The 12,160-nt window shown below is 47.1% G+C and overlaps 3 protein-coding genes across 3 annotated transcripts; all 3 read right to left on the bottom strand.

Moving 5' to 3' along the window:
• On the bottom strand, window positions 1-2,165 carry PG994_000497 (uncharacterized protein; the record flags this gene model as incomplete). The annotated part of the gene is made up of 5 exons (XM_066851906.1): window positions 1-318; window positions 934-1,091; window positions 1,212-1,277; window positions 1,614-1,688; window positions 1,952-2,165. The coding sequence occupies 5 exons, from the start codon at window positions 2,163-2,165 to the stop codon at window positions 1-3; spliced, it is 831 nt and encodes a 276-aa protein (XP_066722538.1).
• Window positions 2,166-3,617: 1,452 nt separating this feature from the next.
• On the bottom strand, window positions 3,618-5,940 carry PG994_000496 (uncharacterized protein; the record flags this gene model as incomplete). The annotated part of the gene is made up of 6 exons (XM_066851905.1): window positions 3,618-5,153; window positions 5,210-5,328; window positions 5,417-5,560; window positions 5,620-5,707; window positions 5,769-5,797; window positions 5,907-5,940. The coding sequence occupies 6 exons, from the start codon at window positions 5,938-5,940 to the stop codon at window positions 3,618-3,620; spliced, it is 1,950 nt and encodes a 649-aa protein (XP_066722537.1).
• A 2,636-nt stretch (window positions 5,941-8,576) lies between these two features.
• Window positions 8,577-9,047, bottom strand: PG994_000495 (uncharacterized protein; the record flags this gene model as incomplete). Its single annotated transcript, XM_066851904.1, has 1 exon — window positions 8,577-9,047. One exon carries the CDS (start codon window positions 9,045-9,047, stop codon window positions 8,577-8,579), a length of 471 nt encoding a protein of 156 aa, XP_066722536.1.
• Window positions 9,048-12,160: the final 3,113 nt, after the last annotated feature.

Here is a 12,160-nt window from a genome sequence, read left to right as displayed (position 1 = left end):
TTATCTTCGTTCGGGGGATCCCTGGGCAAGACCCCCATGATATGCGGTAGGCAAAGGCGTCGGTGTGATATCCAAGCTCCCCCATCTAAACCTTTCACTGTCGGGTAACTGCGGTGTGGGTGGTATGATTACGATTGGAGGTATGCTGGCTCGCCTGCTGGCTTCTCTCCCTCCGCCGCCTCCGGGGGAGGACACCATTTGGCTCATGATAGTGGTGGGGGCGTAGTCGCCCCAGACGCGGCCGTGTCCCTCGGCAAGTCGTCGTCGATGGTAGTGATCCAGTATAGAACCACCGAGCAGATCAGCACTAGTGTATTCCTATTGTCAATCTATCACCCACCAGGTTACAGCAGTAGGTGAGAGCCATAGATATTGTCACGTTAAGGGAGGGATGAGGCTACGAAGGAATCGTTTTGAAAAACCTTGTCGTGGTAAGCTTACCATCAGCCTTGCAGGAGAGCAGGCACAGCCACGCAGGCTCTCCTTCAAGTACCATCAGTGCTATAAGATTCCTGTACACAGGAGGTCGCTTATATCAGGTAATGCCCTGGAAAACTCGCCCAGACCGGAGGGGGAAATACGTACGTCGATGTACTGATCAGGGTGAAGACGGACCCGAACAATGATCTTACAGCCAGCCTCTTCAGTCGAACATTGATCTCTTGGCTACCCAGGCTCGTGCTCTCGAGGCCTATCATCCCATCGGTCCACTTGATCTTAAAGGAAATGGATTCTGGAGAATACCGTGAGTTTGACCATGCCGGGACAGACAGTCTTGACGGAAGAGGGGGGTATCTCAACTCATTATTGGGACAAGAAATGTGCTCGTCAGGTAGAACTATCACCCAAGTAAGCCGACGTTGCTTTTCGATGTTCATAAGCTTCAAAGTATCTGGAATCACACGCACACGCACCCCTCGCTATGAAACTCACATTGATGATGATGTCGAGGATGATAGCTGGGTAAACAGCGCCCTTATGAATCCCGATTACGCAGGCCCCATTCTCGAGAAAGTTTTTTCGGCTTCGAAACTCGTTAGTAGAGATCTTGATGAGCAGCAAGCCATGAGGGAGGAGTGCGAGCGTCCATACTATACGAGGAACATAGTGGCGACTACGACATAACCTCCTGTTCTCCGAGATGCAAGTGTGAGCGCATTCTTCAAATAATTCAGTAACTAAAGGAGCGGCGGCCGAAGCAGAATGCTTACCTATGAGGAAGAACGCATTGAAAGCGTAGAGTCGGGACTTGAAGCGACCCTTCACCTTGCCCCTGACTATGTGCTATGAGCCGAAATGTGGTGGGCAGGTAAGCAATACTCAATATATATACGAGAGGGGAGGGAGGAACTGACTGATCGGTCGACCAAGAACAGGTACATCAGCTAGAAATGTGAAATGAGTGAGCATGGCCTACTCCCCCCTCTTGGCCATTTATGTATGGTAACGTCTCTCATCCTCACTTACCATCTGGAAACAGTAGAAATCGTTAGCGGTTGCAACGAAAGACAGCCTGTGGACTTCAGAAGACTCACTCCTGTGCCTTACCTTCGTGGATACGTAGAAACAGATGCATATGATGGTAGCAATCCTGCAGGCCGTGATGTGTGTACCGAGAGGAATGCTGAACTGCAACATGGTAGACCCAAGTATGAATATAAAGGAATCGCCGTAGATGGCAAGCACCACTGTGAGATTGGAGTATCAATACTCAGACTTCAAAGATCATGATGAAGGCCCGTGTAGGGTTACACAAAACAACGAGAAGAGAGGACGGAGTCGGGACTCGTAAACGTACGCCACACGATATAGGGCAGCTTTCGAAAATCTCGAACGGCGATATACCGCATCACTGTACTCCTCGAGTGGTCAGATGCATAATGTCATAGAGTAAGTATATAGTATACTTAAGTATACTGGACACAGCTCTTCTTTGGCGGATGAGACTGACTGAAGAATGCCAAGCATAGACTGGCCGCGATGATCGCCACGGCTACGCTAACCATCCTCGCCGCAACTGGTTCCGGTGCATCGTAGTGCGAAAGATCACGATCGAAGACCATTGCCTCGCCAAGGGGCCCTGCAATAGCATCCGGTTCGGCCCCTATTCTCTGGAGAGCAGGCGGAGGGCCATGAAAGTCGAAAACGCCGCGTCGAGGCAGCATCACAACAACAACAACAACTGTACTTGATCAAGAGGGAAGCCCGCTAACTTCCCCGTCACGATATTCATGGCGTGGAGTTTTGGGTTGGTGTGACCCGGTAGGTCAGATGGCAGTACTACCCAACACACCGAGAAGATCACATCTATGATGAGCCAACCATGCTCACGAGTCAGTCCCATTTGCAGACAAGTGTGGCAACTTTTCATAATTCGTTCCTGTCACTCTCTACGACCTGGGCGCATCAACTTTAGTAAGACCTTATTAACCATTTGCATCCCTACATGCGTTGGCTTGCGAAAGCTTATCATCGTCTGGAGCGATGATCACGATTCACAATGGGTCAAGAAATGATGGCTAGTATGTGATAGTATTCACTACAACAAGGGCATGATATCCTCAGCACCTTGGCAATGGTAATTGCAGTGGGGTAGATACTATGTAACGATATTTCTTCATTGGTACTGCGGGTTCCATGGCTGCAGACAAATCATCTGTTCATACTCTACACGTGGAGGAGTACAGGATATCCAACAGAACAAGTATGGAGAGTTTCCGGTCTCAATTCTAAAGAACCAAAGGTTCGTCCCATTCTTCGGCACGACGTATTACGGGCCATGGTGGGCATCTCAATGCAAGCGAAGTTTCTATCGCGTGGCTCGGAAAGTATAATTGTCAGGGGTGATCAAATGGGATAGAAGTCTCGACACGAGACTGAGCTTAACCCATGTTCGTACCGTACCAATAAGATATCAAAGACCAACCTCAAGGAGGCAGCCCATACTCTTATTACAATATGCCCCATATTCCCAGAACTTAGAACATTGCTGATAAGGCCGCGGATATTGTTTGATGTGAATTAAGTATCTATCGAGTTTCGGCTAATCCCCCCTTTCTTGGATCTGTCCCTTGCTTATCCCGAGAAGCTGCCCGGTGCGGTGCCTAGAATGCCGACTGGCCCTATTGCGCATATGACTTCCAGCCATCTCCTTCTCATGTTGCTTCCCCTTATCTAAAGATGTTTCAAGTCATCCAAGTGAGCACGTCCAGTGAAACGCTTGCGTTGTGATCCTATCCTGGAGTGTGATCGTAATATTGGTGAGTACAGCAGCACTCATTTGGTGATAAGGCCGTCCGCTTCTCGGTTCTTATCTTTGCTAGGCCGCGCCGTGCTGCTCAACAATCGAAGGTTTGAATCGGTGAATTCCATTGGGGTCTCATTGTGGTAGACCTTTGTATCTCTTTCAAGTATCCATCGGGGGTTCTGAGCACCTGATTACTGATGACTGCCAAATTCCACAACGCTTAGCAATCAATGGCTCTTCTTCATACCGAATAGGTTGCGTTTCTTCTTCTCTTTTCTCCATTTTATGTGGTTTGTCACTGCTGGGAGGTGGTGTAGGGCTTCCATTGTCAGGAGATGACCGGCCTGGCGCGGCTGGTCCAAGATTCATGCTAGCCATAGCTTGGGTAGGTGGTGCCGGAGCACGGGGCGCACCTGGTAAACCACCACCAGCGCCGGGTGGCATGGGTCTGCGGCCAGGTAAGCCTTGTCCCCCTCCCTGGTGCTCTTCCTGGTGCCCCGGGAGGTGGAGGTGCGGCCATTTGGGGCGGAGGGGGCCTCTCAAAGAGATGTGCAGGTGCACGCCTTGGAGGGCGGTCCATGGGAAGATCAAGACGCCGCTTGTCGACACTGAGGTCGCCAACTTGGCGAATGAACAGCTGAGGCGTCAGCATATGGCTGGTCGTCAGGATCACATCGCGATTAAGTGAATTGCCGACCTCAAAGCAAATGCGGCTCTCGGAAAACGTAGCGCCGCCTGCCATGAAAACAATGATGCGTTGTCGGTTCTCGGGTACTCGTCGACCTGCGCCTGCCCAGCTAGGTTTCGCAGCGCGCAACGAGCCTTGACCGACAATCATATCTTCATTGGGATCCAGAGGAGGCTTCACATAAGGAAACGCTGTTTGATCCAAGGCACCCCTGCATAGGTTTTCGAGAAGCGGCTTGAGGACAGGTTGGAAACGCGAAAGCGCGTATTCCTCGTTAGGGACCATGCTCTTAACGTCGATGGGGAATAGAGGCGTGGTATCACGCTTCGGGTCTTTTAACGCGATCGTGGTACGGGCTCCGAGGAGCTCCAGATTTGCCACAACTTCGGTGTCTTGTGGAGGCAGGGATGCGTGCGCAAGAAGTCGCTTGATGTCCTCTAATATCACACCATCGCGATAGAGAGCATACATGATGACGAGCCGCAGTCGATCTGACGACGTGATTGCATCATCGTCAAGTAAACGCACAACAGCTTGCAAAACCTCCTTCGGCTTGCGGTAGTCCTCATCAAGACCCGTGGCCATGGTTTGCTCCGAGGAAGCAATGTCGGGAAGTTTTCGGCTCGCAAAGATATTCATACACTCCTGTGCCATGGTAAGATGAAGCGAATAGATCTCTTTCATCTCCTGGAATTGTGGTAGGCCCGCCAACATATCCTTGATGGTGTTTAGGTTGGTGCTGTCCGCTTCCGCGTCCGTAAAGCTGGCATTTTGGTCAAGGAACTTCTGGAAATCACTCATCAACTTATCGATGGTGTCTTTCATGTGCCTGTGACGGTTGTCCACCCAGACCTTGTCCTTATCGCTGAGTTCCATGTCCTTCTCCTCAGCATCTGGCGCCCCCTCATTTACCGTCATGTGGAAAGTTGTTTTATCGCCTTCTTTGATCGGTAACAGGTCATGGGCCATGGCCTGATACGTGAACTCATGGACCAAGGGAGCCATGATATCCATGGACCTGTCGGTCACCAGCAAAATACCCTGGGGTCGTGAACTCGGCGGTGGGAAGTTGGGGTTCCATTGCGCGTACTCGTCAAGCTCGTCGGAAACGAACCGAGCCAAATGAGCACTGAGAACACTTGCTTCGTGCAAGGGGGCTCTCGGTCGGTAGTATCTGACCTTGGGGTACTCGCCAAGTGTTATACAGACGCCTGCGATCTTACGAACTAGTTAGCCGGGATGTATGCGACAAATGCTTGCAAGTTTCAACGAACCTTCTGGGCCAGTTCTCGCATATGTTTAGCTACTAGGCCATTGCAAGCTGGGTGATACAGAACCGGGAAGCTCCAGGGGTCCTTGAATGTAACGAGATGCGACTCGCGAGGGAAGAAGTCTATCGACAGTGTCTCGAACCCCCCCTATCTGCTGTTGGGCCATAGGCGAGCCATTTATCCGCTTCCGTAGCTGCGGATCGAGCACACCAGTCCAGACGAGGAAGCTTTTCTGGTAGCGCCTTTGCTCCAGGTCAGCCATCAAGCAATCGACAATATATTGTTCCGGTGTAAGGATGTAGATGGCATCCATAGTCGGGTTTCTTTCCCTGCGCTCCTCGATGCGCTCGATATCTGTCATAACGCAGTTCAGCCAAAGATGCCTCTCACTTCGACGTGCTGGCCTTGCATACTTGCGATATTCTGGCTGAGTATATCATCTTCCTTCACCACGCTATCCAGAATCTTTTTCGAATGCTCGTCGATAACCAGGACCTTCCACTGATTCACGGCCTCATGTCAGTTGGGCAGTGGTACGTGATGTTTCGGAACAATGGCTTACGTCGTTTTGGGTGATGTTCTTGATCGTATCTATTATGACTGCAGGACAGAAACATCGTTTGTCAGTAAACGAGGTCCCAACCAACTCCAGAAGTCGACGAAGACGAAAGCTTCAAGAGAACAAAGGCTTGTGGCTTACTCTCCCGCTGTTCGTGCATCACGGAGACCCCCATCTTGGCTATTGCCAGCCCCTGGTTCTTGGGCGACTCCTGGGCAAGAAGCTCGAGTTGTCCCGAAAGTGCAAAAAGGTGAGGCCTCGTAGAATTATTGCGATGTCTGCGCCGAGCAGCAACTTGGTATATCGGGCCTGGTAGCTAATTAGGTCTGACCGCGGAATGTGCTAGGTCCCTGGGAATTCGGCGTCGTGGAGGGGAATGCGGTCAGCTTGTATTATCTTGTTGCAAGGCCAATGACGTCTGTCCAGCAGGTCGAGCTTTGAATTGAATCAAGAGTGCGGTAGGTAATGTGTTTGTTGAGGTCGCAGGCTCAAGAGCCACTAGAAATAGTGCGTTCCTTTTTCCGCAGGTACAGCAATGCAGGCAGTCGGTAAGTCACAGTAGAGTCGGTCGGCAGTCAAGAAACAATCAGGTGACGATGCAGCGCTTCCAAGAACAGAACAGAAGTTCGTGCTCGCTCCCCAGCAAAGAGCGGGACGCTTCTCTTTCAAAGGGAATCAATGCTTTGCTTGACCCTCGGCGGGGTTTCAGTGCCCAAAACGAGACGACCAGACGACTCAATGCGATGCGACCGTTCTTTGGCTTTGGGCGTGTAGGACCAGGTTAGGCCCTCCACCCACTCAAGCTAGCCACGCTAGTCAGGCCAATCAAGAGCCGCACGGGTCCTACGAGCTAGTGGTAAGCTGCTGTGGCTAAACATCCAGGGGCTCTTGAAGCTTTGATGGGTGATATCGAATTCGGACCACTTCGAATTGTATTGTAGCAATCAACATAAACCCGAAACACTGCAATTTTGAAGATAGAGAGAGAAGCAGCTCTCACCATAAGAGCCTGCTAACCTGCTCCAAGCGCAGTAGAATACCTACCTTCCATCCAAAGGTTCTGTTCTGGTCACAGCTCTTAGCGGTTACCGGTAGTACGTAGGTAGCAAAACACCAAGTAGGGGTCGATGAGACATATCTCCATTCAATTGTGGAACTTGTTCTGATCTATCAAATCCTTGCGGTGTAAGCAGCAGTAGTATTAGGTAACCCAAGTAACCTTTAAAATAAGATAGATCATCCTCCAACGAACTTATTACAGGCCACCTGCAGTCATTTGCATCCCTTAAGGTGACGAGAAAGGTGCACATCCTACTGCACATTTGCGCACCCCATTACATACATGCTTGGGTACGCCATGTGGGTGCGCCCACAGCCTCAGGGTCTTTCACCCCTTTTTCGGTCCTTGCGACTCACACGCTCCCTGAAGACATCCATTCGTTGATCCGGCCGATCTTGGCGTGACGGGTATACAATATTCATTGCTTGGCAAGTGCATATACGAAAAGGGTCGCCGGCCAGCATTCGCCTCTTGTTCATTGAATCATCGCACTATCGTCTGAAAGGCAACAGATACCGATTCGCATTGTGGTAGGCGCTGTAAAATTTGCCGCGTTTCGAGCTTTGGTGCGATTGATAATACCTGTCAGTCCACTCCTGCTGCTGCTGCTGAGCCCAAGCGGGGATGAATTGAACAGAAGATCTACCTACCTTTTGGAACTCGAATGGGTGCCAGCAGACAGGCCAGTATGCGCAAAGTAAGAGGGGTGCGCCGCATAGTCGTGTTCCCTGGCCCACGAGCTCAAAGTACCGGACTACTCTGTAGGTCTCCCACTTGGCGTGGAAGAAGAACCAGCGAGCTGGCGGACAGGCCTTGTAGAAGGCACGCCTGAGCTTATAGCATATCTTGGCGCTCTGCCGACGATAAATTGCTCGGTAGAACTCAGGTATTTGTGCCATCTTTGCCCACGACTCAGCGACTGAGTGTCGGTTGGGTCTTGTAGTGGTTTAAAGCGGCGAGAGAGGGGAGATGGGTTGCTGCTGGTTACAGAGTTCGAGGGTGGACTCTAGTAACCGAATAGGGGCTTAAACAGGTAGAATATTTCCCGGAAGAAGATAGCGATGATCAGGTTGAAAGCCCCGCAGAGCAGGAAGAATGCAATATAAGAGAAGAGTTGGCGGATTTCGTTCATCATCGTTGCTGTATCGTGGTATAACTGAAATAGGCTCTGTAATGGATCACGTAGATGGATATGATGAGGAGTACAAACATCAGAGGGGGCATGGGTGTAATGGTTTATATATAAGAAGTGCTAGACGAAGGTTTCCCATTCATAAGGCTACACTAGACTCATGCTGTCACATGCTGTTATGACTGGCCCAAGTAAACATGGCTAATATGAGCCGGGTTGAGGCTGAACCCAAAGGGCCAAGTGGTTCATTCGAAGCCACCTCTCAGTGGACCTGCCTTTAGTAAGTAGGATTGAACGGTGGTTAGTTGCTCATAGTTGAGATTTGAAATATTGGCTGTTCTATCAAAGGGATACAACGGTTTTCTGGCATCATCTCGAGAAAGCATGAGTAGAAAGTGATATGGGGATGTGGTGAGAAGCGATAACGTTCGAGGGGCAGTAATTGATGTACAAATTATATTGGTAAATTATTATCCTTCCTTATAGCATATAGAAGTTGATCGGTATGTACGAGCCTGATTGTAGGGATATTGAAGCCCCTCATTCCTTTCCGCAGCCATCAGGTTGGCAAATAATCCAAAGCTATCGTGTTTCGGCAAACACATATCCACCCACTGCTTTACCGGATGCTGACGACCGCGCAGGATCCGAATCCATCCTTGCCGGTGAGGACCTGTCGGACCTGCATGACGCACTTGTTGCACTTGGTAGCGGGCACCTTGAAGCTGAGGATATGGTTTCCGCGGGGAAAGCTGTTGGCGACGCCGCCGTTCTGGCCCTCCATGTTCTTGACCATGTCGGCCTTGACGCTGAAGCTGGTGCCCTTGCCGGTGGGGTCGAAGAAGACGCCGAAGGGGCCGGCGCCGTCGCCGTTGTCCACGGTCCAGGTGATCTCCTGGGTCGCGCCGGCCTTGAAGGTCGCCACGGCGTTGCCGCCGACGGTCACGCCCTGGCCGCAGCTGTTGGCGGTGACGCGGATGTCCTGCAGAGGGCCGCTGTTGGGGAGACCTGGAGGGGTGATGAGGCGGCCGTGGGCGCTGACGCAAGTGGCCAGGGCCAGGACGGAGAGGATGGCGTTGAAGGTCTGCATCTTGTATATGGGTATGTAGAAGGTCTTAGAAACGGAGCACAGCTCTTAAAGAAAGACGTAGTTGGAATAGTCCGGTGAAGAAGTGAATGTAAAGGTTGGTAGAAGAAGCGAAAGACCGGACCGAGCTGGATTGTGTGGATGAGCAAGCAGAATCAGAGTAAACAACAATGTCGTCTACTCGGGGCTTCTTATACCCGAAGAGCAGAAGACGAAGCGTCTATAATGTCTCCATTTGGGTGGACAAGCGACATGCCAAGAGTCCTCGTTGTAGTCGCCATGCAGGACGTGAAGCTGTCACGATGTTCACCCTGGATGACATGGATCCAATATGTCAAGTCTGGATCGTTTAAACTAGCTGAAACCCAGTTGGCAATCCTTTCAACCTATCAAAACAGACTGTCACGGCTTTTGGGGGGTCCTCCTGATATGCAGTAGTGCCTATAACCCCGGTGCAGATCCCGACACCATGGCAAAATCGGGCTCATTTACCGAGTCCTATGGTAGGGGTGGATGGTTCTTACCGGATTTCTACATGTTTGCAGGGCAGTTCTTCACGTAGCCAACCTTGCGAATATGCACATAGCCATCCCCAGCGCCCAGGGAACCCATGAATTCTGTTGGTCGAAACTGATGACAAGGCGGCTCCAAGATACCGGCTCTATCTCCACCGGAGATACTGACATGGTTCGTATTGCCGAGGTTGCTGTTATCTAGAATAAGAATAATATCTTTTTCTCGGGGTAAGGTCATCAATACTATAAGTATTGGATTTGGGATGGTCATTGTGTATATATATAGCCTGGCAACGATATGATCAGCAGAGTATCAATAAAATATTGGGCGATCAGTGGTAATCCTACCGTTACTCCGTTCATCCATAGTGGCCAGCCAAACGGCCGGAGCTGAGGAGTGGATTCTGCAGAACATGAGACGACCCACTATCTGTCTATGTCGTCTCAAGTTGCCTCAGATCTCTCCGTAGGCATTGTCCGGGATTACTCTTTTGGCAGGTTTCCACCACTCATTGTCAACAGTTCACGATCAACGAACAGTCCGGCGGCTATTCTACCATTTTGCGGCTTATGCCAGAATCCAAGGTTGGCCTTTTTGCTACGGACCCAGGGGTTTGCAGATAGACGAGGGAATCCGGCCTGCAATAAACTTGTGTTTCGTAACGGAACCGAGTAAAATGTGTTTTATCCAGCTCGCGCTCCTCAAGATGAATACCAAATACCCAACACCAAGTACATTATTCAGCCATGACTATCGAATAAATACGTTTCTTTACTGCTGGCCTTCGAGATGTCTAAAGATTGTTCGACATTCATATATACGGGTATTATTCATATATAACTGGAATCATTTCTCATGGTTTAAGAACGAATAACGTATCCCACAAGCGAATGTCCCACTTTCACAAATTTCCTTATAGCCTCAACTTTTTTTAATATTCTTTTACGTCCGAAAATGCTATAACTTTAAAAAGAGAGTAATATAATTCTAGCGTTTTAAGCGCTTTAAGAAGACTTAATTTTAAGTATATAAAAGGCTATATTAATTTATTATATTTTATTAAAATTTTTATAATATAAACGAAATAATTAACTTATATAACGCGAAATATTTACGAATTTTTAAAAGTTTTTAAATTTCGAAAAAAATACGATTATTCGATATATTATTAATTTAAATACGCGATTATTTTTTCCTCGACTAAGTAGTATAAAAGATATAGCGAATTAATTATTTAATTTACGCGACGCGAGACGCGTCGGCGTTAATTAAGCCTTTAAATTTATATAATAATAACTAGACCTCTAGACGCGTTTTAATTAAAAAATCGATTATTAAAAAGTCCTTTATAAAGATCCCGACGCGTATTACGCGTAGTTTACCCTTATACGAAATATAATTTATAAATACGAGATTTAAAAAGAGGATATTTATAACTTTAACGAAACTAGCTTTCTTATAAATTAAATCTCGTTTAAAATAATCGTAACCACCTTTAATTAACGCGGAAAGCTTAAAGTAATATAATAAAAGAATCGAGAATAGGTTATAATTATTCAAGGCGTCGGATTATACGGTTACGCCATCCCTCCGTATATTATCTTTATTAAGAAAACGTACCTTTTTTCTTAGTACGAAAACAGCCTATTATTAAAGGACTAGGTGATCGCAGTTATTAAAAATAGCTAAACTACGAATAAAAAAGGCGAAGACTAGATTTAATATTTTAATTAATATATTAAGTTTTATACGAAGGGTTATTATCGCCTCTTAGTTTTAAACGGCTATAAAAGTTATTATTTAATAACTTTCGAGCTTTATTATAAAAAGAACTCGATTATTATACTTTATATATTTTCTTATTTATTATATAAGTTTTAACCTTTTAATATTAGCTATTTTTATATATTAAAAAAGGCGTACGAAAAAAAATTTAAATATTTTATACGGGCGTATATTACTTACATCTTAAAAGAGGACTTCCTACTAGCGTTTTTAAAAGCGTTCCAGGCGATTTTTACCGTTTCGAATATATAAAAAAGCTTTTAAAAAATAGGACTCGTCTCGTATAATCCGGAATATATTATTTTATAATTAGATATAAAGCTATATATTTTAATACCTCCGGGGACGTTTTCCGGCCTACTTATTTTTTAAGAATTAAAAATTTTAAATAACTCGATTAAAGTTTAATTTTAAACCGAATACGTTTAAAACTATATTATATAATATTAAAATAGCTTTTTAATATTTATTTTAATTAGTTTTAATTAAATCGTAAAAGTTATAACGTATATTATATACCGAGTTACTCTTTTAAAAAGTGAGAACGCGATATTTTAAAAGATAAATAAGATATTTAGCCGGCGCCGCCGTACGAAAAAGAAACGGCTATAAAATAAAAAATTATTTCGTATATAAGCTAGAGAAGACCTGCAGTTTTAAAGGGACGTTAATGGATAGTTATAAAACGAATCGCGTCGGAGGAGTAGTTATACGAGGACGTTTAAGACACGTTTATAGCGCTGTAGAATTTACGGAGAGCCCGGGTATAATACGCGCACTTATTAGAATAATATAGAAGTATTTAAAGATGAGGA

Source organism: Apiospora phragmitis (genome assembly GCF_038363925.1).
Source record: "Apiospora phragmitis strain CBS 135458 chromosome Unknown utg000001l:1.0-2902119.0:1.0-2906034.0, whole genome shotgun sequence".
NCBI classification, from domain to species: domain Eukaryota; kingdom Fungi; phylum Ascomycota; class Sordariomycetes; order Amphisphaeriales; family Apiosporaceae; genus Apiospora; species Apiospora phragmitis.
Note: the sequence above shows the minus strand (reverse complement) of the source record. Positions and strands in the feature narration are given on the sequence as shown.